General features: G+C 46.1%; 1 protein-coding gene across 1 annotated transcript in view; it reads right to left on the minus strand.

The window, feature by feature from the left end:
- Window positions 1–27,618, minus strand: part of oca2 (oculocutaneous albinism II) — a gene marked incomplete at both ends in the record, with an annotated part of 84,536 nt that overhangs the window by 18,621 nt on the left and 38,297 nt on the right. Inside the window, 4 exons of the mRNA XM_084163922.1 lie at window positions 4,103–4,196; window positions 15,053–15,157; window positions 25,793–25,852; window positions 27,133–27,260. Coding sequence (XP_084020048.1) covers window positions 4,103–4,196; window positions 15,053–15,157; window positions 25,793–25,852; window positions 27,133–27,260 — 387 coding nt within the window. The remainder of the gene's footprint in view (window positions 1–4,102; window positions 4,197–15,052; window positions 15,158–25,792; window positions 25,853–27,132; window positions 27,261–27,618) is intronic.

Genomic DNA, 27,618 nt, shown 5'->3' on the forward strand with positions numbered 1-27,618 from the left:
AAAAGTTAATTTGTGGAATCTATTTCCGTCTTAATGCGCTTGAGCCAATCAGTTGTGTTGTGACAAGGTAGGGGGGGGGGCATACAGAAAACACCAAGTACATATCATGGCAAGAACAGCTCTAATAAGCAAAGAGAAACGACAGTCCATCATTACTTTAAGACATGAAGGTCAGTCAATACGAAAAATTTCAAGAACTTTGAAAGTTTCTTCAAGTGCAGTTGCAAAAACCATCAAGCGCTATGATGAAAATGGCTCTCATGAGGACCGCCACAGGAATGGAAGACCCAGAGTTACCTCTGCTGCAGAGGATGAGTTCATTAGTTACCAGCCTCAGAAATTGCAGCCCAAATAAATGCTTCACAGAGTTCAAGTAACAGACACATCTCAACATCAACTGTTCAGAGGGGACTGTGTAAATCAGGCCTTCATGGTCAAATTGCTACAAAGAAACCACTACTAAAGGACACCAATAAAAATAAGAGACCTGTTTTGGCCAAGAAACACGAGCAATGGACATTAGATCGGTGGAAATGTGTTCTTTGGTCTGGAGTCCAAATTGGAGAATTGTGAGACACGGTGTGAGCGAACGGATGATCTCCGCATGTGTAGTTCCCACCGTAAAGCATGGAGGAGGAGGTGTTATGGTGTGGGGGTGCTTTGCTGGTGACACTTAACCAGCATGGCTACCACAGGGAGTACAGGTGGGGGCTGAGCATGCACCCTTGTGGGGCCCCAGTGTTGAGGATCAGCGTAGTGGAGATGTTGTTTCCTACCTTCACCACCTGGGGGCAGCCTGTCAGGAAGTCCAGGACCCAGTTGCACAGGGTAGGGTTCAGACCCAGGGCTTCGAGCTTAATGATGAGCTTGGAGGGTACAGCATTCTTACATAGTTATTCCTCTTGTCCAGATGGTATAGGGACAATGGAGGACATCTAGAAGCAAGTGGGGACAGCAGACTGGGATAGGGAGACATTGAATATGTCCATAAACACTCCAGCCAGCTGGTCTGCGCATGCTCTGAGGACGCAGCTAGGGATGCCATATGGGCCGGCAGTCTATCGAGGGTTAACACGGTTAAATGTCTTACTCACGTCGGCCACGGAGAACGAGAGCAAACAGTCCTCGGGAGCAGCCCGCGCCGATGTGTTATCCTCAAAGCGGGCGAAGAAGGTGTTTAGCTTCCCTTTGCAATCCGTGATTGTCTGGAGTCCCTGCCACATACATCACGTGTCTTAGCCTTTGAATTGCGACTCCACCTTTTCTCTGTACTGACGTTTTGCCTGTTTGATTACCTTACAGATGGCATTACTGGACTATTTGTATTCGACCACATTCCCAGTCACCTTGCCGTGGTAAAATGGGTTGTTCGAACTTTCAGTGTTGCGCGAATGCTGCCATCTATCCACGTTGTTCTGGTTTGGGTTGGTTTTAATAGTCACAGTGGGAACAACATCCCCTTAACACTTCCTGATGAACTCAGTCACCGTCTCAGTGTATACGTCAGTGTTATTCTCAGAGGCAACCCGGAACATATCCCAGTTCTCGTGATCAAAACAAACTTGAAGCATGGATTCTGATTTTTCAGACCAGCGTTGAATAGACTTTAGCATGGGTACTTCCTGTTTGAGTTTCTGCCTATAGGAAGGGAGGAGCTGGATGGAGTCGTGATCTGATTTGCCCGAAGGGAGGGCGGGGGAGAGCTTTGTAGCCATCCGGAAGGGAAATTAAGATGGTCGAGAGTTTTTGAAGCGCGAGCACTACAGGCAATTTGTTGATAGAACATTGGTAGAGTTTTCCTCAGATTTGCATTGTTAAAGTCCCCAGCTACAAAAAATGCGGCCTCAGGATATGCAGTTTCCAGTTTGCACAAAGTCCAGTGTAGTTCCTTGAGAGCCTTCATAGTGTCGGCTTGGGGGGGGGGGATATACACGGCCGTGATGAAGACCGAAGAGAATTCTCTCGAGCAGTAATGCGGTCGGCATTTGATTGTGAGGTATTCCAGGTCGGGTGAACAAAAGGACTTGAGTTCCTGTACGTTACCACAATCAAATCAAATCCATTTTTATTTGACACATGCGCCGAATAAGGTGTAGACATTACAGTGAAATGCTTACTTACAAGCCCTTAACCAACAATGCAGTTTTAAAAAAAGAAAACCTAGAAAAAATAAGAAATAAAAGTAACAAATAATTAAAGCGCAGCAGTAAAATAACAATAGCGAAGCTATATACAGGGGGGTACCGGTACCGAGAATCACACCATGAGTAGTTAATCATGAAACATACACCACCGCCTTTCTTCTTCCTGGAGAGTTCATTATTCTTGTCTGCGCGATGTACTGAGAACCCAGCTGGCTGTATGGACGGGGACAGTATATCCGGAGAGAGACATGATTCCGTGAAACAGAGTATGTTACAGTCCCTGATGTGTCTCTGGAAGGAGATCCTCGCCCTGAGCTTGTCTACTTTATTGTCCAGAGACTGAACATTAGCAAGTAATATACTCGGAAGAGGTGGATGGTGAGCACGCCTCCAGAGTCGGACTAGAAGACCACTATCTCTTCTCCGCAGGCAGCGTCTTGGAGCGTCTTGGAGCAGCCTCTGGGATAAGTTCAATCGCCTTGTGGGGTACGAACAAAGGATCCAATTCAGGAAAGTCGTATTTCTGGTCGAAAATGCTGGTGAGTTACCGTCGCTCTGATATCCAAAAGTTATTTCCGTCTGTATGTAATAACTCAAAGAAATGTTCTGGGCTAATAATGTGAGAAATAACACCATAAAAAAAAGAAATACTGCGAAGTTGTTTAGGAGCTAGAAACAGAGCGACCATAAATGCTGGCCCTTGGGCTCAGAGTCCCATCTCTTCTGCCGTTATCAAAATGTCTCTGATCTTACCCTCTACCCAATGGAACATTAATATCAATTATATCTATTTTTAAAGCCCTTTTGCCTATCTGATCTACACTTTCATTCCTTTCAACACCCTAATGGACCCAGTAGAATCTCACTACTACACCAAGTGACTCGATTCTCCATAATAACATTAATACCTCCAATAGTAGGTCACTCCTATTAGATTTAACAGATGATAAACTATTCAATACAGCGTCCTCCACCCACTGGAGGGCAACTATTATCGCCAACAGTTCAACTGTTAGTCTTCTACATGCACCACATGACCCAAAGTATTGTCTAACATCTCATTCCAAAGTCATGGGCATTAACATGGTTTTGGTCCCCCCTTTGCTGCTATAACAGCCTCCACTCTTCTGGGAAGGCTTTCCACTAGATGTTGGAACATTGCTGCGGGGACTTGCTTCCATTCAGCGACAAGAGCATTAGTGAGGTCGGGCACTGATGTTGGGCGATTAGGCCTGGCTCGCAGTCGGCATTCGAATTCATCCCAAAGGTGTGCGATGGGGTTGAGGTCAAGGTTCTGTGCATGCCAGTCAGGTTCTTCCACACCGATCTCCACAAACCATTTCTGTATGGACCTCGCTTTTTGCACAGGGGCATTGTCATGCTGAAACAGGGAAGGGCCTTCCCCAAACTGTTGCCACAAAGTTGGAAGGACAGAATCATCTAGAATGTCATTGTATGCTGTAGCGTTAATATTTCACTTCACTGGAACTAAGGGTCCTAGCCTTCAGCACTCACCGCTTGTGTAGCCTACCACTTCACGGCTGAGCCATTGTTGCTCCTAGACGTTTCCACTTCACAATAACAGCACTTACAGTTGACCGGGGCAGCTCTAGCAGGGCAGAAATTTAACAAACTGACTTGTTGGAAAGGTTGCATCCTATGACGGTCGGTCGGTCGGTCGGTCTGTCTGTCTGTCTGTTTGTCTGTCTGTCTGTCTGTTTGTCTGTTGGTCTGTCTGTTGGTCTGTCTGTCTGTCGGTCCGTCTGTCTGTCTGTCGGTCCGTCTGTCTGTCTGTCTGTCTGTCTGTCTGTCTGTCTGTCTGTCTGTCTGTCTGTCTGTCTGTCTGTCTGTCTGTCTGTCTGTCTGTCTGTCTGTCTGTATGTCTGTCTGTCTGTCTGTCTGTCTGTCGGTCCGTCTGTCTGTCCATCTGTCTGTCTGTCTGTCTGTCTGTAACTCACCTCCCAGACAGGCTCCCATGGCCAGTGCAAAGATGAGGGGTTTGATAGGCAGGTTGACGTCTGCATCTTGACTCAGGTTGATGAGGACAGGGATCTGGAGAAAGACACACAGGGAAGTCAGGAAGTATAGAAACAACCAATCATACAGGAGGTGGCTGGTCACATGATCTGGAGAAAGACACACAGGGAAGTCAGGAAGTATAGAAACAACCAATCATACAGGAGGTGGCTGGTCACATGATCTGGAGAAAGACACACAGGGAAGTCAGGAAGTATAGAAACAACCAATCATACAGGAGGTGGCTGGTCACATGATCTGGAGAAAGACACACAGGGACTGGTCATGGGATTTGTGTTGAATGTATTTTCAACCCTGTTTTTGTGTTTCTTGGCGGCCACCCACAGAACATTGTGCAGTCAAGAGGCATGGTGGATCCTTGTTGCTGAAAGCTTATGGTTGAAATGCTTGGTGAGAGCACATGGCAAATGGAGTTTGTGCTGTAATTGACTATGTCTTAGAAATGAAGATGGACACTTTCCTGCTGGGCTGCGTTTTCCTGGGTACCAGTTAACATTTCACTCCTTCCTGTCATTTACCAAAGACTGACCTTTTTTTTCAACTTCAAATATGATCATTCTATTATTAATGAACTCGCGGAGATCAGAGTAGTTGATCCTGAGCCGATAACCTTCATAGCTATCCTCCAATCACAAAGGTTATGCAAATATTGATGGTAAGTGGCAGAGGGTTCTGTAAATATTGTAGTTTTTTTTTGTCTATTTTTTGTAACATTTTGTACATTATTTTTGGGGGGTTGACTGCTCTAGGAGTTGATCACTTACAGTGCCTTCGGAAGTATTCAGACCCCTTGACTTTTTCCACATTTTGTTACGTTACACCCTTATTCTAAAATGTATTAAATAGTTTTTTCCCCCTCATCAATCTACACACAATACCCCATAATGACTAAGCAAAAACAGGTTATCAATTTTTGCTAATTTATTAAAAATAAAAAACTGAAATATCACATTTACATAAGTATTCAGACCCTTTACTCAGTACTTTGTTGAAGCACCTTTGGCAGTGATTACAGCCTCGAGTCTTCTTGGGTATGACGCTCCAAGCTTGGCACACCTGTATTTGGGGAGTTTCTCCCATTCTTCTCTGCAGATCCTCTCAAGCTCTGTCGGGTTGGATGGGGAGCGTTGCTGCACAGCTATTTTCAGGTCTCTCCAGAGATTTTAGATGGGGTTCAAGTCCTGGCTCTGGCTGGGCCACTCAAGGACATTCTGAGACTTGTCCCAATGCCACTCCTGTGTTGTCTTGGCTATGTGCTTAGGGTCGTTGTCCTGTTGGAAGGTGAACCTTGGCCCCAGTCTGAGGTCCTGAGCGCTCTGGAGCAGGTTTTCATCAAGGATCTCTCCGTACTTTGCTCCGTTCATCTTTCCCTCGATCCTGACTAGTCTCCCAGTCCCTGCCGCTGAAAAACATCCCCACAGCATGATGCTGCCATCACCATGCTTCACCGTAGGGATTGTGCCAGGTTTACTCCATATGTGACGCTTGGCATTCAGGCCAAAGAGTTCAATCTTGTTTCTCATGGTCTGAGAGTCCTTTAGGTGCCTTTCGGCAAATTCTACGCGGGCTTACATGTGCTTTTTACTGAGGAGTTGCTTCCGTGTGGCCACTACCATAAAGGCCTGATTGGTGGAGTGCTACAGAGATGGTTGTCCTTCTGAAAGGTTCTCCCATCTCCACAGACGAACTCTAGACCTCTGTCAGAGTGACCATCGGGTTCTTGGTCACCTCCTTGACCAAGGCCCTTCTCCCCCGATTGCTCAGTTTGGCCAGGTGGCCAGCTCTAGAAAGAGTGTAGGTGGTTCCAAACTTCTTCCATTTAAGAATGATGGAGGACACTGTGTTCTTGGGGACCTTCAATGCTGCAGAATTGTTTTGGTACCCTTCCCCAGATCTGTGTCTCAACACAATCCTGTCTCGGAGCTCCACAGACAATTCCTTCGACTTCATGGCTTGGTTTTTGCTCTGACATGCACTGTAAACTACGAGACCTTATATAGACAGGTGTGTGCCTTTCCAAATCATGTCCTATCAATTGAATTTACCACAGGTGGACTCCAATCAAGTTGTAGAAACATCTCAAGGATGATCAATGGAAACAGGATGCACCTGAGCTCAATTTCGAGTCTCATAGCAAAGGGGCTGAAAATCATTTTTATTACATTTTCGCTTTGTCATTATGCCGTATTGTGTGAAGATTGCTGAGAAAAAATAAATATTTAATCCATTGTAGAACAAGGCTGGGGGTCTGAATAATTTCCGAAGGCACATTCTTGCAGAATTTTGATGAAAAGTCTATCTTTTCGGCTTATAGCTAGCTAGCTAGCTGGCTGTTTGGATTTAAATAATGCAGCTTTGTTTCATCTGTCGGGAAGAATTACCTAGAGATCTAGAGATGGCAGAAGATGATCAGGAACTGTTCTTAACCACTGCCAAGATGTCTTTTAGTGCGCTTTTCAGCGGCCTTGACATCACCCAGGTGGGTGCTACATGTTGGGCAGTGGAGGACCAGAACCTACGGAGGAGCGGGTCCTATGGAACTGACCATCGGCGAAGCAGATGAGGTGCACTGACGAAGCACTCGAGGCCCGTTTGTCAGACTGTCTTTGTTTTTCTCTGGCTATACCACTGAGATGCCCTTCCACTAAAGCCACACTGCCTTTCTAATCCAAACTGTCTCAACTGCCAGCCTTTCTTCAGAAGAGGGAGACATTCAATCTCTGTCTCTAACATCATTTGCTTTTTGTTTAGATTTTTATGCGCTTTGAGATTATTTTCTGTAATGAAAGGCACTATACAAGTTAAATTAATTATTATAATAATTATAATGATTATGATTACTATATATTGGAACTAGACATTGGAACTCTTGACACCTTGATAAGCTAATTTCCTGATGACGGCTCACCACTCATCGTACAGGGCAACTTCAACCTCCCGACGTCTGCGTTTTGATTCATTTCTTTCTAACTCTCTCGTTCCCCACCTTGCCTCTTTTGACCCTTTCCCCATCACCTCCAACTCACAAGGCAGGCAATATGCTTGACCTCACCCTTTCCCAATCACCTCCAACTCACAAGGCAGGCAATATGCTTGACCTCATCTTTACTAGAGGTTGTTCTCCTACTAATCTCACTGCAACTCCTCTCCAGGTCTCTGATCACTACTTTGTTTCCTTGTCTCTCCATCTTTCCTCCAACCCTACCCACTCAGCCCCTACCCAGATGGTCATGTTATTTCATGCTTAAGAGTACCTGTGATTGAGCCAGCTAGCTGCTACCATTCAGCTGTTTTTCTAACCTCATCCGAGGCATTAACGTTAGGTGGTTGGTAGCTGCTGTACTTAATTACAGCTACTGATAACAGTCTGCTGTAGTTTACAACAATTCTAATTTCTAAAGTGGAAGTTGGGAGAGTTTTACTCGGGTGGTTCAGTGAAACAATTATAGTTTCTGAGGTGGAAGTTGGGAGAGTTATATATATATTTTTTTTTTTTGGTGAGGGAGGCCTGCTCTCTCCTTTCCCTGATGTTTAGTTCATTTCATCCCGATCTCCTCTGCATTATTGTAGCCATCTGCTGCTGCCTGTCAACTATGCCTCTGCCTATCCCTGTTCTCTCCTCTCCGCACAGGCTACACAAACGCCTCACACCGCGTGGCTGCTGCCTCTCTAACCTGGTGGTCCCTGCACGCACCACACACCTGGAGTTCCAGGTCTCAGGCAGCCTCTGGAACTGCCGTTCTGCCGCCAACAAGGCTGACTTCATCCCAGCCTATGCCACCCTCCAGTCCCTCGACTTCCTGGCACTGACGGAAACATGGATTACCACTGAAAACACTGCAACTCCTACTGCTCTCTCCTCGTCTGACCAATGTTTTCTCGCATACCCCGAGAGCATCTGGTCAGAGGGGTGGTGGCACAGGAATCCTCATCTCTCCCAAGTGGTCATTCTCAATTTTTCCCCTAACCCATCTGTCTATCTCCTCATTTGAATTCCACGCTGTCACAGTCACTAGCCCATTTAAGCTTAATATCCTTGTAATCTATCGCCCTCCAGGTTCCCTTGGAGAGTTCATCAATGAGCTTGACGCCTTGATAAGTTCCTTTCCTGAGGATGGCTCACCCTTCACAGTCTTGGGGGATTTCAACCTCCCCACGTCTACATTTGACTCATTTCTCTCTGCCTCCTTCTTTCCACTCCTCTCCTCTTTTGACCTCACCCTCTCACCATCCCCCCCCACTCACAAGGCAGGCAATACGCTTGACTTCATCTTTACTAGATGTTGCTCTTCTACTAATCTCACTGCAACTCCCCTCCATGTCTCCGACCACTACTTTGTATCCTTTTCTCTCTCGCTCTCCTCCAACACTACTCACTCTGCCCCTACACAGATGGTAACGCGCCGCCGCAACCTTCGCTCTCTCTCTCCCACTACTCTCTCCTCTTCCATCCTATCATCTCTTCCCTCTGCTCAATCCTTCTCCCTCCAATCTCCTGATTCTGCCTCCTCAACCCTCCTCTCCTCCCTTTCTGCATCCTTTGACTCCCTGTGTCCCCTATCCTCCCGGCCGGCTCGGTCCTCCCCTCCAGCTCTGTGGCTTGATGACTCATTGCGAGCTCACAGAACAGAGCTCCGGGCAGCTGAGCGGAAATGGAAGAAAACTAAACTCCCTGCCGACCTGGCATCTTTTCACTCCCTCCTCTCTACATTTTCTTCATCTGTTTCTGCTGCTAAGGCCACTTTCTACCACTCTAAATTCCAAGCATCTACCTCTAACCCTAGGAAGCTCTTTGCCACATTCTCCTCACTGCTGAATCCCCCCCCCCCCCCCCCCCCTCTCTGTGGATGACTTTGTCAACCACTTTGAAAAGAAGGTTGACGACATCCGATCCTCGTTTGTTAAGTCTAATGACACTGCTGGTCCTGCTCACACTGCCCTACCCTATGCTTTGACTTCTTTCTCCCCTCTCTCTCCAGATAAAATCTTGCGACTAGTGACTGCAGGCCGCCCAACAACCTGCCCGCTTGACCCCATCCCCTCCTCTCTTCTCCAGACCATCTCCGGTGACCTTCTCCCCTACCTCACCTCGCTGATCAACTCATCCTTGACCGCTGGCCATGTCCCTTCCGTCTTCAAGAGAGCGAGAGTTGCACCCCTTCTCAAAAAACCAACACTCGATCCCACTGATGTCAACAACTACAGACCAGTATCCCTTCTTTCTTTTCTTTCCAAAACTATTGAGCGTGCCGTCTTTAGCCAACTCTCTTGCTATCTCTCTCAGAATGACCTTCTTGATCCAAACCAGTCAGGTTTCAGGACTGGTCATTCAACTGAGACTGCTCTTCTCTGTGTCACGGAGGCTCTCCGCACTGCTAAAGCTAACTCTCTCTCCTCTGCTCTTGTCCTTCTAGACCTGTCTGCTGCCTTTGATACAGTGAACCATCAGATCCTCCTCTCCACCCTCTCCGAGCTGGGCATCTCCGGCGCGGCTCACTCCTGGATTGCGTCCTACCTGACCGGTCGCTCCTACCAAGTGGCGTGGCGAGAAGCTGTCTCCGCACCACGTGCTCTCACCACTGGTGTCCCCCAGGGCTCAGTTCTAGGCCCTCTCCTTTTCTCCCTATACACCAAGTCACTTGGCTCTGTCATATCCTCACATGGCCTCTCCTATCATTGCTACGCTGACGATACACAACTAATCTTCTCCTTTCCCCCTTCTGATAACCAGGTGGCGAATCGCATCTCTGCATGTCTGGCCGACATATCAGTATGGACGACGGATCACCACCTCAAGCTGAACCCTGGCAAGACGGAGCTGCTCTTCCTCCCGGGGAAGGACTGCCCGTTCCATGATCTCGCCATCACGGTTGACAACTCCGTTGTGTCCTCCTCCCAGAGTGCGAAGAGCCTTGGCGTGACCCTGGACAACACCCTGTCGTTCTCCGCCAACATCAAGGCGGTGACCCGATCCTGCAGGTTCATGCTCTACAACATTCGGAGAGTACGACCCTGCCTTACACAGGAAGCGGCACAGGTCCTAATCCAGGCACTTGTCATCTCCCGTCTGGATTACTGCAACTCGCTGTTGGCTGGGCTCCCTGCCTGTGCCATTAAACCCCTATAACTCATCCAGAATGCCGCAGCCCGTCTGGTGTTCAACCTTCCCAAGTTCTCTCACGTCACCCCCCTCCTCCGCACACTCCACTGGCTTCCAGTTGAAGCTCGCATCCGTTACAAGACCATGGTGCTTGCCTATGGAGCAGTGAGGGGAACGGCACCTCCGTACCTTCAGGCTCTGATCAGTCCCTACACCCAGGCGAGGGCATTGCGTTCATCCACCTCTGGCCTGCTGGCTCCCCTTCCTCTGCAGAAGCATAGTTCCCGCTCAGCCCAGTCAAAGCTGTTCGCTGCTCTGGCACCCCAATGGTGGAACAAGCTCCCTCACGACGCCAGGACAGCGGAGTCACTCACCACCTTCCGGAGACATTTGAAACATCACCTCTTTAAGGAACACCTGGGATAGATAAAGTAATCCTTCAACCCCCCCCCCCCCCCCCAAAAAAAAAAAAAAAAGTATAATTGTAAAGTGGTTATCCCACTGGCTATAGGGTGAATGCACCAATTTGTAGTCGCTCTGGATAAGAGCGTCTGCTAAATGACGTAAATGTGCCCTTGAGCAAGGCACTTAACCCTAATTGCTCCTGTAAGTCGCTCTGGATAAGAGCGTCTGCTAAATGACTAAAATGTCAAATGTAAATGCGTCGTCGCAATCTTCACTCTCTCTCTCCCACTTCTCTCTCCTCTTCTATCCTATCATCTCTCTCTTCTGGAAACTCTTAATCCTCCACCCCCTCCCCTTCTGCAGACGACTTTGTCAACCACTTTGAAAAGAAAGTTTATGACATCTGCTTCTCATTCACTCATCCTATTGAGTCCACTGGTCCCACTCACACAGAACTACCCTACAGCTTGACCTCTTTCTCCCCTCTCTCTGAAGATGAAATCCTGTGACTAGTGAGGTCTGCCCACCTGACAACCTGCCTACTCGACCCCATCCTCCAGATCATCTCCCCTCCTCCAGACCATCTCCCCTCCTTCCTCCTCCAGACCATCTCCCCTCCTCCAGACCATCTCCCCTCCTTCCTCCTCCAGACCATCTCCCCTCCTCCAGACCATCTCCCCTCCTTCCTCCTCCAGACCATCTCCCCTCCTTCCTCCTCCAGACCATCTCCGCTCCTCCAGACCATCTCGCCTGCTTCCTCCTCCAGACCATCTCCCCTCCTCCCTCCTCCAGACCATCTCCCCTCCAGACCACCTCCCCTCCTCCAGACCATCTCCCCTCCTCCAGACCATCTCTGAAGACCTTCTCACTTCCCTCATCAACTCCTCCTTGACCACTGGCCTCTGACTTCAAAATGGTCCGAGTCGCTCCCCTTCTCAAGAAAACCAACCCTCGACTCATCTGACGTCAAAAACTACAGACTGGTAATCCCTTCTTTCTTTTCTTTCCAAAACACTTGAGCGTGCCGTCTCTGATCAACTCTCTCGTTATGTCTCTCAGAACAATCTTCTTTATATTCTGAACAATAAATTATCAACATTTGATCAAATCTGGCAGCCTTTCCTCTCTTACCTGGACCAGTCGGTGCTGTGAATTTGTACTTTTTAACGCACTCTCAATTGTCATATTTATATATACCTTTGGGCAGCGTGTGCTGGCCCGGACACTCGAGCAGTCGGGAGGGGAATAGGGGGGTATAAGGGGTGGGGGGGGGGGGGGGGGGGTAGAGGGGGGTATAAGTGGGGGGGTTACATCTACCCTTTTTCTTTCTACCTGTCCCTGTTCTGTATGTCGTGTTTTGTAATATTTGTTTTGTGTCCAGAACTCTGGGTCTTGTTGTTCATGTCTGTTCTCTTATGTTTAGATAAGAACTGTACACATGTCTTTCATACCTATACACCATTCTTGTGTGTGTTCAATAAAAAATATTTGAACAGAACAATCTTCTTGACCCTAACCAGTCAGGCTTCAAGACGGGTCACTCAACTGAGACTGCTCTTTTCTGTGTCACGGAGGCTCTCTGCTCTGCTAAAGCTGACTCTCTCTCTCCTCTGTTCTCATCCTCCTAGATCTATCCGCTGCCTTCGACACGGTTCTAGGCCCTCTCCTCTTCAACACCGTGAACCATCAGATCCTCCTATCCACCCTCTCAGGGCTGGGCGTCTCAGGCTCTGAACACTCTTGCTTTGCATCCTACCTGGTAGGCCGCTCCTACCAGGTGACGTGGAGAGGATCTGTGTCTGCACCACACATGCGTGGTCCTCTGTAGCTCAGCTGGTAGAGCACGGCGCTTGTAACGCCAAGGTAGTGGGTTCGATCCCCGGGACCACCCATACGTAAAAATGTATACACGCATGACTGTAAGTCGCTTTGGGTAAAAGCGTCTGCTAAATGGCATATTATTATTATTATTATTATAACATACTCTCACTACCGTTGTCCCACAGGGCTCGGTTCTAGGCCCTCTTCTCTCTATACACCAAGTCACTCGGCTCCGTCATATCCTCACATGGTCTCTCCTATCATTGCTATGCGGATGACACTCAACTACTTTTCTCCTTCCCCCCTTCTGACACCCAGGTGGCGACATGAATCTATGCCTTAACCCTAATTGCTCCTGTAAATCGCTCAGGATAAGATTGTCTGCTAAATGACTAAAATCTAATTAATCTTCAAAATGATTAATACCAAGATGGAGAGAGAGAGATCAGAAAAGACAACTCAAATCCCATTCAGTGCATGTGCGAGTGTGTGTGTGTGTGTGAGTGTGTGTGTGAGTGTGTGTGCATGTGTCTGTGTGCATGTGTGAGTCTGTGTGTCAGTGTGTGTGTGTGTGTGTCTGTTTGTCTGTGTGAGTGTGTGTGTGTGTGTGTGTGTGTGTGTGTGTGTGTGTGTGTGTGTGCATGTGTGAGTGTGTGTGTGTGTGTGTGTGTGTGTGTGTGTGTGTGTGTGTGTGTGTGTGTGTGTGTGCATGTGTGAGTGTGTGTGTGTGTGTGTGTCTGTGTGAGTGTGTGACAGCGTATGGAAGCTGCACTCTGTTCACTGTGTGCCTCCCCTCCCAGCAGCACAGGGGGACAGTGTGGCAGGCAGTGGGCAGCCTCCAGGAGCACAGGGGGACAGTGTGGCAGGCAGTTTTTATTTTATTTTTTTATTTCACCTTTATTTAACCAGGTAAGCCAGTTGAGAACAGGTTCTCATTTACAACTGCGACCTGGCCAAGACAAAGCAAAGTAGTGCAACAAAAACAACACAGAGTTACATATGGGGTAAAAAAAAAACATAAAGTCAGAAATACAACAGAAAATATATATAGAGTGTGTGCAAATGTAGCAAGTTATGGAGGTAAGGCAATAAATAGGCTATAGTGCAGAATAATTACAATAGTATTAACACTGGAATGCTAGATGTGCAAGAGATTATGTGCAAATAGAGATACTGGGGTGCAAAAGAGCAAATTAAATAACAATATAGGGATGAGGTAGTTGGGTGGGCTAATTTCAGATGGGCTGTGTACAGGTGCAGTGATCGGTAAGGTGCTCTGACAACTGATGCTTAAAGTTATTGAGGGAGATAAGAGTCTCCAGCTTCAGAGATTTTTGCAATTCGTTCCAGTCATTGGCAGCAGAGAACTGGAAGGAATGGCGGCCAAAGGAGGTGTTGGCTTTGGGAATGACCAGTGAGATATACCTGCTGGAGCGCAGACTACGGGTGGGTGCTGCTATGGTGACCAATGAGCTAAGATAAGGCGGGGATTTGCCTAGCAGTGATCTATAGATGGCCTGGAGCCAGTGGGTTTGACGACGAACATGTAGTGAGGACCAGCCAACAAGAGCGTACAGGTCACAGTGGTGGGTAGTGTATGGGGCTTTGGAGACAAAACGGATGGCACTGTGATAGACTACATCCAATTTGCTGAGTAGAGTGTTGGAGGCTATTTTATAAATGACATCGCCGAAGTCAAGGATCGGTAGGATAGTCAGTTTTACGAGGGCATGTTTGGCAGCATGAGTGAAGGAGGCTTTGTTGCGAAATAGGAAGCCGATTCTAGATTTAACTTTGGATTGGAGATTCTTTATGTGAGTCTGGAAGTTGAGTTTACAGTCTAACCAGACACCTAGATATTTGTAGTTGTCCACATACTCTAGGTCAGACCCGTCGAGAGTGGTGATTCTAGTCGGGTGGGCGGGTGCTAGCAGCGTTCGATTGAAAAGCATGCATTTAGTTTTACTAGTGTTTAAGAGCAGTTGAAGGCTACTGAAGGATTGTTGTATGGCATTGAAGCTCGTTTGGAGGTTTGTTAACACAGTGTCCAATGAAGGGCCAGATGTATACAAAATGGTGTCGTCTGCGTAGAGGTGGATCTGAGAGTCACCAGCAGCAAGAGCGACATCATTGATATACACGGAGAAAAGTGTCGGCCCAAGAATTGAACCCTGTGGCACCCCCATAGAGACTGCCATAGGTCCAGACAACAGGCCCTCCGATTTGACACACTGAACTCTATCTAAGAAGTAGTTGGTGAACCAGGCGAGGCAGTCATTTGAGAAACCAAGGCTATTTAGTCTGCCAATAAGAATGCGGTGGTTGACAGAGTCGAAAGCCTTGGCCAGGTCGATGAAGACGGCTGCACAGTACTGTCTATTATCAATCGCGGTTATCAATCGCAGTGGGCAGCCCCCAGCAGCACAGGGGGACAGTGTGGCAGGCAGTGGGCAGCCCCCAGCAGCACAGGGGGACAGTGTGGCAGGCAGTGGGCAGCCCCCAGCAGACAGAGGGACAGTGTGGCAGGCAGTGGGCAGCCTCTTACCATGGTGGCGGTGAAGGGGATGTTGTCGATGAGGGAGGAGGCCAGAGCTGAGACCCACATGACCAGGATGATGGCCATGGCTAAACGCTGGTCTTCTGGCACGGCCTGGTGAGAGACGGACACCTCAGGCTCACTGGGTTGACACACACACACACACAACACACACACACACACACACACACACACACACACACACACACACATACACAACAACACACACACACACACCACAACACACACACACACACACACACACACACACACACACAACAACACACACACACACACACACACCTGCATAATACACACACAGACAACACACACACACACAGACAGACAACACACACACACACACACAACACACACACACACACAACAACAACAACACACACACACACAACAACAACACACACACACACACAACAACACACACACACACACCACAACACACACACACAAAACACACACAACAACACACACACACACACACACACCTGCATAATACACACACAGACAACACACACACACACAGACAACACACACACACACACCTGCATAATATACACACAGAGCTCTGAAAGTTTTGGAGCATGTTGTTGTTGTTTCGGCTCTGTACTCCATCACTTTGGATTTGAAATGATACGATGACTACGAGGTTAAAGTGCAGACTGTTTAATTTGAGGGTATTCATTCATATCTGGTGAACTGTTTAGAAATGACAGCACTTTTTGTACGTAGTCTCCCCATGTTGAGGGACCAAAAGTATTGGGAGAAAATCACTTGTGTGTATTAAAGTAGTAAAAAGTGTAGTATTTGGTGTCATTTTCATAGCAGGTAATGACTACATCAAGATTGTGACTCTGCACATTCGTTGGATGCATTTGCTGTTTGTTTTGGGGTTTTTCAGATGATTTTGTGCCCAAAATAAATGAATGATAAATAATGTATTGTGTCATTTTGGAGTCATTTGTATTGTAAATAAGAATAGAATATGTTTCTAAACACTTCTACATTCATGTGGATGTTACCATGATTAAGGATAGTCCTGAATGATTCGTGAATAACAAAGAGTCACAAAGTGACAGAGGCAAGGGGTCCTGGGAGGTGCAGCGATCAAAAGCACCACAGCACTGAAGCACCTCTACAGCCTAGTGTTCAAGCCCCACCTGGGATTCAAGCCCCACCTAGTGTTCAAGCCCCACCTAGTGTTCAAGCCCCACCTGGGATTCAAGCCCCACCTAGTGTTCAAGCCCCACCTGGGATTCAAGCCCCACCTAGTGTTCAAGCCCCACCTGGTGTTCAAGCCCCACCTGGTGTTCAAGCCCCGCCTAGTGTTCAAGCCCAACCTAGTGTTCAAGCCCCGCCTAGTGTTCAAGCCCCACCTAGTGTTCAAGCCCCACCTACTGTTCAAGCCCCACCTGGGGTTCAAGCCCCGCCTAGTGTTCAAGCCCCACCTAGTGTTCAAGCCCCACCTAGTGTTCAAGCCCCACCTAGTGTCACGAGCGGCATTGACCGGGAGCCCCTTAGACGGAGCACAATTGGTGCAGGGCTGTTCGGGGTAGGGGAGGGTTTGGCCGGTCTGGCTTTCCTTGGCTAGTAGTTAGTTACAGAGGCATAAATATCATACCTCCCAAAAATGCTAACCCCTTATTGTAATGGTGAGAGGTTAGCATGTCTTGGGGGTATGATATAAAATGCTAACCTCCCCTGTTATTGTAATGGTGAGAGGTTAGCATGTCTTGGGGGTATGATATAAAATGCTAACCTCCCCTGTTATTGGTAATGGTGAGAGGTTAGCATGTCTTGGGGGGTATGATATAAAATGCTAACCTCCCCTGTTATTGTAATGGTGAGAGGTTAGCATGTCTTGGGGGTATGATATAAAATGCTAACCTCCCCTGTTATTGTAATGGTGAGAGGTTAGCATGTCTTGGTGGTATGATATGTGTGTCTGTAACTTTCTCACTTATCATTATTCATGATTCATTCAGCACTATCCGTAATCATGGTAGCGTCCACATTAAGTGTTTAAAAACACATTCTATTCATATTTACAATAAAAGTGACTCACAATATATTATTTACCATTCATTTATTTTGGGCACAAAATCATCTGAAACACAACCAAAACAAACAGCAAATGCATCCAAAAAATTTGCAGAGTCACAATCTTGATGTAGTCATTACCTGCTATGAAAATGAGACCAAATACTATACTTTTTACTACTTTAATACACATAACTGATTTTATCCCAATACTTTTGGTCCCTTAATATGGGGAGACTGTGTACAAAAAGTGCTGTAATTTCTAAACGGTTCACGTGATATGGATGAAAATACCCTCAAATTAAAGCTGACCACAAAGTCATTGTATCATTTCAAAGAGCCAAAACAACAAAAAGCATGTCACTGTCCCAATACTTTTGGAGCTTTATACACACAGGCTGCAAAACGGCCTCAGCTTCCCAGCGTGAAACACAGAACACATTGGGAACCGTTACCAACAGTCTACCCTATCTCTAACACAGAACACATTGGGAACCGTTACCAACAGTCTACCCTATCTCTAACACAGAACACATTGGGAACCATTACCAACAGTCTACCCTATCTCTAACACAGAACACATTGGGAACCGTTACCAACAGTCTACCCTATCTCTAACACAGAACACATTGGGAACCATTACCAACAGTCTACCCTATCTCTAACACAGAACACATTGGGAACCGTTACCAACAGTCTACCCTATCTCTAACACATAACACATTGGGAACCATTACCAACAGTCTACCCTATCTCTAACACAGAACACATTGGGAACCGTTACCAACAGTCTACCCTATCTCTAACACAGAACACATTGGGAACCGTTACCAACAGTCTACCCTATCTCTAACACAGAACACATTGGGAACCATTACCAACAGTCTACCCTATCTCTAACACAGAACACATTGAGAACCATTACCAACAGTCTACCCTATCTCTAACACAGAACACATTGGGAACCGTTACCAACAGTCTACCCTATCTCTAACACAGAACACATTGGGAACCGTTACCAACAGTCTACCCTATCTCTAACACAGAACACATTGGGAACCGTTACCAACAGTCTACCCTATCTCTAACACAGAACACATTGGGAACCGTTACCAACAGTCTACCCTATCTCTAACACAGAACACATTGGGAACCATTACCAACAGTCTACCCTATCTCTAACACAGAACACATTGGGAACCATTACCAACAGTCTACCCTATCTCTAACACAGAACACATTGAGAACCGTTACCAACAGTCTACCCTATCTCTAACACAGAACACATTGGGAACCGTTACCAACAGTCTACCCTATCTCTAACACAGAACACATTGGGAACCGTTACCAACAGTCTACCCTATCTCTAACACAGAACACATTGGGAACCATTACCAACAGTCTACCCTATCTCTAACACAGAACACATTGGGAACCGTTACCAACAGTCTACCCTATCTCTAACACAGAACACATTGGGAACCATTACCAACAGTCTACCCTATCTCTAACACAGAACACATTGGGAACCGTTACCAACAGTCTACCCTATCTCTACCACAGAACACATTGGGAACCGTTACCAACAGTCTACCCTATCTCTAACACAGAACACATTGGGAACCATTACCAACAGTCTACCCTATCTCTAACACAGAACACATTGGGAACCGTTACCAACAGTCTACCCTATCTCTAACACAGAACACATTGGGAACCGTTACCAACAGTCTACCCTATCTCTAACACAGAACACATTGGGAACCGTTACCAACAGTCTACCCTATCTCTAACACAGAACACATTGGGAACCGTTACCAACAGTCTACCCTGTCTCTAACACAGAACACATTGGGAACCATTACCAACAGTCTACCCTATCTCTAACACAGAACACATTGGGAACCGTTACCAACAGTCTACCCTATCTCTAACACAGAACACATTGGGAACTGTTACCAACAGTCTACCCTATCTCTAACACAGAACACATTGGGAACCGTTACCAACAGTCTACCCTATCTCTAACACAGAACACATTGGGAACCATTACCAACAGTCTACCCTATCTCTAACACAGAACACATTGGGAACCATTACCAACAGTCTACCCTATCTCTAACACAGAACACATTGGGAACCATTACCAACAGTCTACCCTATCTCTAACACAGAACACATTGGGAACTATTACCAACAGTCTACCCTATCTCTAACACAGAACACATTGGGAACCATTACCAACAGTCTACCCTATCTCTAACACAGAACACATTGGGAACCATTACCAACAGTCTACCCTATCTCTAACACAGAACACATTGGGAACCATTACCAACAGTCTACCCTATCTCTAACACAGAACACATTGGGAACCGTTACCAACAGTCTACCCTATCTCTAACACAGAACACATTGGGAACCATTACCAACAGTCTACCCTATCTCTAACACAGAACACATTGGGAACCATTACCAACAGTCTACCCTATCTCTAACACAGAACACGTTGGGAACCATCACCAACAGTCTACCCTATCTCTAACACAGAACACATTGGGAACTATTACCAACAGTCTACCCTATCTCTAACACAGAACACATTGGGAACCATTACCAACAGTCTACCCTATCTCTAACACAGAACACATTGGGAACCATTACCAACAGTCTACCCTATCTCTAACACAGAACACATTGGGAACCATTACCAACAGTCTACCCTATCTCTAACACAGAACACATTGGGAACCATTACCAACAGTCTACCCTATCTCTAACACAGAACACATTGGGAACCATTACCAACAGTCTACCCTATCTCTAACACAGAACACATTGGGAACCATTACCAACAGTCTACCCTATCTCTAACACAGAACACATTGGGAACCATTACCAACAGTCTACCCTATCTCTAACACAGAACACATTGGGAACCATTACCAACAGTCTACCCTATCTCTAACACAGAACACATTGGGAACCATTACCAACAGTCTACCCTATCTCTAACACAGAACACATTGAGATCCGTTACCAACAGTCTACCCTATCTCTAACACAGAACACATTGGGAACCATTACCAACAGTCTACCCTATCTCTACCACAGAACACATTGAGAACCATTACCAACAGTCTACCCTATCTCTACCACAGAACACATTGGGAACCATTACCAACAGTCTACCCTATCTCTAACACAGAACACATTGGGAACCATTACCAACAGTCTACCCTATCTCTAACACAGAACACATTGGGAACCATTACCAACAGTCTACCCTATCTCTAACACAGAACACATTGAGAACCATTACCAACAGTCTACCCTATCTCTACCACAGAACACATTGGGAACCATTACCAACAGTCTACCCTATCTCTAACACAGAACACATTGGGAACCGTTACCAACAGTCTACCCTATCTCTAACACAGAACACATTGAGAACCATTACCAACAGTCTACCCTATCTCTAACACAGAACACATTGGGAACCGTTACCAACAGTCTACCCTATCTCTAACACAGAACACATTGAGAACCGTTACCAACAGTCTACCCTATCTCTAACACAGAACACATTGGGAACCATTACCAACAGTCTACCCTATCTCTAACACAGAACACATTGGGAACCATTACCAACAGTCTACCCTATCTCTAACACAGAACACATTGGGAACCATTACCAACAGTCTACCCTATCTCTAACACAGAACACATTGGGAACCATTACCAACAGTCTACCCTATCTCTAACACAGAACACATTGGGAACCATTACCAACAGTCTACCCTATCTCTAACACAGAACACATTGGGAACCATTACCAACAGTCTACCCTATCTCTAACACAGAACACATTGGGAACCATTACCAACAGTCTACCCTATCTCTAACACAGAACACATTGGGAACCATTACCAACAGTCTACCCTATCTCTAACACAGAACACATTGGGAACCATTACCAACAGTCTACCCTATCTCTAACACAGAACACATTGGGAACCATTACCAACAGTCTACCCTATCTCTAACACAGAACACATTGGGAACCGTTACCAACAGTCTACCCTATCTCTAACACAGAACACATTGGGAACCATTACCAACAGTCTACCCTATCTCTACCACAGAACACATTGAGAACCATTACCAACAGTCTACCCTATCTCTAACACAGAACACATTGGGAACCGTTACCAACAGTCTACCCTATCTCTAACACAGAACACATTGGGAACCATTACCAACAGTCTACCCTATCTCTAACACAGAACACATTGGGAACCATTACCAACAGTCTACCCTATCTCTAACACAGAACACATTGGGAACCATTACCAACAGTCTACCCTATCTCTAACACAGAACACATTGGGAACCGTTACCAACAGTCTACCCTATCTCTAACACAGAACACATTGGGAACCGTTACCAACAGTCTACCCTATCTCTAACACAGAACACATTGGGAACCGTTACCAACAGTCTACCCTATCTCTAACACAGAACACATTGGGAACCGTTACCAACAGTCTACCCTGTCTCTAACACAGAACACATTGGGAACCATTACCAACAGTCTACCCTATCTCTAACACAGAACACATTGGGAACCGTTACCAACAGTCTACCCTATCTCTAACACAGAACACATTGGGAACTGTTACCAACAGTCTACCCTATCTCTAACACAGAACACATTGGGAACCGTTACCAACAGTCTACCCTATCTCTAACACAGAACACATTGGGAACCATTACCAACAGTCTACCCTATCTCTAACACAGAACACATTGGGAACCATTACCAACAGTCTACCCTATCTCTAACACAGAACACATTGGGAACCATTACCAACAGTCTACCCTATCTCTAACACAGAACACATTGGGAACTATTACCAACAGTCTACCCTATCTCTAACACAGAACACATTGGGAACCATTACCAACAGTCTACCCTATCTCTAACACAGAACACACTGGGAACCATTACCAACAGTCTACCCTATCTCTAACACAGAACACATTGGGAACCATTACCAACAGTCTACCCTATCTCTAACACAGAACACATTGGGAACCGTTACCAACAGTCTACCCTATCTCTAACACAGAACACATTGGGAACCATTACCAACAGTCTACCCTATCTCTAACACAGAACACATTGGGAACCATTACCAACAGTCTACCCTATCTCTAACACAGAACACGTTGGGAACCATCACCAACAGTCTACCCTATCTCTAACACAGAACACATTGGGAACTATTACCAACAGTCTACCCTATCTCTAACACAGAACACATTGGGAACCATTACCAACAGTCTACCCTATCTCTAACACAGAACACATTGGGAACCATTACCAACAGTCTACCCTATCTCTAACACAGAACACATTGGGAACCATTACCAACAGTCTACCCTATCTCTAACACAGAACACATTGGGAACCATTACCAACAGTCTACCCTATCTCTAACACAGAACACATTGGGAACCATTACCAACAGTCTACCCTATCTCTAACACAGAACACATTGGGAACCATTACCAACAGTCTACCCTATCTCTAACACAGAACACATTGGGAACCATTACCAACAGTCTACCCTATCTCTAACACAGAACACATTGGGAACCATTACCAACAGTCTACCCTATCTCTAACACAGAACACATTGGGAACCATTACCAACAGTCTACCCTATCTCTAACACAGAACACATTGAGATCCGTTACCAACAGTCTACCCTATCTCTAACACAGAACACATTGGGAACCATTACCAACAGTCTACCCTATCTCTACCACAGAACACATTGAGAACCATTACCAACAGTCTACCCTATCTCTACCACAGAACACATTGGGAACCATTACCAACAGTCTACCCTATCTCTAACACAGAACACATTGGGAACCATTACCAACAGTCTACCCTATCTCTAACACAGAACACATTGGGAACCATTACCAACAGTCTACCCTATCTCTAACACAGAACACATTGAGAACCATTACCAACAGTCTACCCTATCTCTACCACAGAACACATTGGGAACCATTACCAACAGTCTACCCTATCTCTAACACAGAACACATTGGGAACCGTTACCAACAGTCTACCCTATCTCTAACACAGAACACATTGAGAACCATTACCAACAGTCTACCCTATCTCTAACACAGAACACATTGGGAACCGTTACCAACAGTCTACCCTATCTCTAACACAGAACACATTGAGAACCGTTACCAACAGTCTACCCTATCTCTAACACAGAACACATTGGGAACCATTACCAACAGTCTACCCTATCTCTAACACAGAACACATTGGGAACCATTACCAACAGTCTACCCTATCTCTAACACAGAACACATTGGGAACCATTACCAACAGTCTACCCTATCTCTAACACAGAACACATTGGGAACCATTACCAACAGTCTACCCTATCTCTAACACAGAACACATTGGGAACCATTACCAACAGTCTACCCTATCTCTAACACAGAACACATTGGGAACCATTACCAACAGTCTACCCTATCTCTAACACAGAACACATTGGGAACCATTACCAACAGTCTACCCTATCTCTAACACAGAACACATTGGGAACCATTACCAACAGTCTACCCTATCTCTAACACAGAACACATTGGGAACCATTACCAACAGTCTACCCTATCTCTAACACAGAACACATTGGGAACCATTACCAACAGTCTACCCTATCTCTAACACAGAACACATTGGGAACCGTTACCAACAGTCTACCCTATCTCTAACACAGAACACATTGGGAACCATTACCAACAGTCTACCCTATCTCTACCACAGAACACATTGAGAACCATTACCAACAGTCTACCCTATCTCTAACACAGAACACATTGGGAACCGTTACCAACAGTCTACCCTATCTCTAACACAGAACACATTGGGAACCATTACCAACAGTCTACCCTATCTCTAACACAGAACACATTGGGAACCATTACCAACAGTCTACCCTATCTCTAACACAGAACACATTGGGAACCATTACCAACAGTCTACCCTATCTCTAACACAGAACACATTGGGAACCATTACCAACAGTCTACCCTATCTCTAACACAGAACACATTGGGAACCATTACCAACAGTCTACCCTATCTCTAACACAGAACACATTGGGAACCATTACCAACAGTCTACCCTATCTCTAACACAGAACACATTGAGAACCGTTACCAACAGTCTACCCTATCTCTAACACAGAACACATTGGGAACCATTACCAACAGTCTACCCTATCTCTAACACAGTACACATTGGGAACCATTACCAACAGTCTACCCTATCTCTAACACAGAACACATTGGGAACCATTACCAACAGTCTACCCTATCTCTAACACAGAACACATTGGGAACCATTACCAACAGTCTACCCTATCTCTAACACAGAACACATTGGGAACCATTACCAACAGTCTACCCTATCTCTAACACAGAACACATTGGGAACCATTACCAACAGTCTACCCTATCTCTAACACAGAACACATTGGGAACCATTACCAACAGTCTACCCTATCTCTAACACAGAACACATTGAGAACCGTTACCAACAGTCTACCCTATCTCTAACACAGAACACATTGGGAACCATTACCAACAGTCTACCCTATCTCTACCACAGAACACATTGAGAACCATTACCAACAGTCTACCCTATCTCTACCACAGAACACATTGGGAACCATTACCAACAGTCTACCCTATCTCTAACACAGAACACATTGGGAACCATTACCAACAGTCTACCCTATCTCTAACACAGAACACATTGGGAACCATTACCAACAGTCTACCCTATCTCTAACACAGAACACATTGAGAACCATTACCAACAGTCTACCCTATCTCTACCACAGAACACATTGGGAACCATTACCAACAGTCTACCCTATCTCTAACACAGAACACATTGGGAACCGTTACCAACAGTCTACCCTATCTCTAACACAGAACACATTGAGAACCATTACCAACAGTCTACCCTATCTCTAAAACAGAACACATTGGGAACCATTACCAACAGTCTACCCTATCTCTAACACAGAACACATTGAGAACCATTACCAACAGTCTACCCTATCTCTACCACAGAACACATTGGGAACCATTACCAACAGTCTACCCTATCTCTACCACAGAACACATTGGGAACCATTACCAACAGTCTACCCTATCTCTAACACAGAACATATTGGGAACCGTTACCAACAGTCTACCCTATCTCTAACACAGAACACATTGAGAACCATTACCAACAGTCTACCCTATCTCTAAAACAGAACACATTGGGAACCATTACCAACAGTCTACCCTATCTCTACCACAGAACACATTGGGAACCATTACCAACAGTCTACCCTATCTCTAACACAGAACACATTGGGAACCATTACCAACAGTCTACCCTATCTCTAACACAGAACACATTGAGAACCATTACCAACAGTCTACCCTATCTCTAACACAGAACACATTGAGATGCACTAATGGAATCATTACGGGGCCAATATCATATAATCTGCATGTGCTGCTTTATCCGTTCTACATGACAGGAGTGTGATGGGGGTTCAGTCTTTAAAACAAAGGTCAACTTACTTTTATGAGCAGGGCCGTCTGCACTCCAATATAGTCGATAAGCTGCAGCTGGGCCAAAGCCTATAGGGAGAGAGAGAAGAGGAAGTGAACATCAGTCACCAGGACCATGTGTTTGTTTAGGTTTGACCATGAGAAGAAGGCCTCTGAGCTCAAATATGAAACAGGCTCAACTATATCCCTCCAGATCAGGGGCATTTTACCCTATGAGGTCCGGACTACTGCTGGTTTTCTGTTCTACCTGATAATTAATTGCACCCACCTGGTGTCCCAGGTCTAAATCAGTCCCTGATTAAAGAACAATGAAAAAGTAAATCCTATGTGATTATTTTGACTGTGTAATGCTGATTCTCTATTCACCATGAGTAGAGAAACTGTCTATAATTCATACATCTTATTGAAATAGACAGAGACTGGCCTGTCTGTCCTTCTGGAGGACAGCGTCCATCTTCTTGAAATAGATACTGTCCTTCTGGAGGACAGCGTCCATCTTCTTGAAATAGATACTGTCCTTCTCAGGACCGCGTCCATCTTATTGAAATAGACAGAGACTGTCCTTCTGGAGGACAGCATCCATCTTATTGAAATAGACAGAGACTGTCCTACTGGAGGACAGCATCCATCTTATTGAAATAGACAGAGACTGTCCTTCTCAGGACCGCGTCCATCTTATTGAAATAGACAGAGACTGTCCTTCTCAGGACCGCGTCCATCTTATTGAAATAGACAGAGACTGTCCTTCTGGAGGACAGCATCCATCTTATTGAAATAGACAGAGACTGTCCTTCTCAGGACAGCATCCATCTTATTGAAATAGACAGAGCCTGTCCTCCCTGTGCTGTCTGATGGCCCTGTTCTGCAGTGTTTCCAATGACCGGCTAAACACTTTATAGAGGTTCTGCACTAATCACACACAAGAACGCAGACACACACACACACACACGGACGCACGTGTACAAACACACACACAGACAAACAGACACACACACACTAAGCCAAGCCCCCCGGTCCCAGTGCGGTTAAGGGCTGTGTTTTGGGGTGAGATTGGGCCCTTTACAAAACAAAGCCCCCCGGCCCCAGTTCGGTTAAGGGCTGTGTTTTGGGGTGAGATTGGGCCCTTTACAAAACAAAGCCCCCCGGCCCCAGTTCGGTTAAGGGCTGTGTTTTGGGGTGAGATTGGGCCCTTTACAAAACAAAGCCCCCCTGCCCCAGTTCGGTTAAAGGCTGTGTTTTGGGGTGAGATTGGGCCCTTTACAAAACAAAGCCCCCCGGCCCCAGTTCGGTTAAGGGCTGTGTTTTGGGGTGAGATTGGGCCCTTTACAAAACAAAGGATTAAAACATACCTCCATGAGAACAAACAGAGCAGCGAAGAACAGCAGCGTGGCCCACTCCACTCTGTGCAGAATGATCTCGAAGTCCTGGACGTCAGCCAGCACCAGCAGCCACAGAGCCCCGATGATAGCTATCCATCCTGGGGGACCGAGAGGAGAGAGGACCCTGTTAGAACCACCCTACTACAGCCAGCCCCACAGAGCCCCAAGGATAGCTATCCAACCTGGGGTAAAGGACAGGAGAGAGGACCCTGAGACCAGTCTACAGCCAGTCTGTTTGACCGACACTGTGCCACTGCAACCCCCACTGCGTTTAGTGCTTGGGCACGCACAAAGACCATGAGGAAACCTTAAGGTGTTGAGTCCAGAGTGCATGAAATTAAGCTGAGTAATGGTAGACTTGAGTTTAAACATAAAATGAGTTAACAAATCCAACAGACAGAGAGTACGAGAAGATACAGAGAAGGGATCAGGAACGGTTCCATATTAATTCCACCG

Source organism: Coregonus lavaretus (assembly GCF_964263955.1).
Source record: "Coregonus lavaretus genome assembly, chromosome: 6".
Classification (NCBI taxonomy): Eukaryota; Metazoa; Chordata; class Actinopteri; order Salmoniformes; family Salmonidae; genus Coregonus; species Coregonus lavaretus.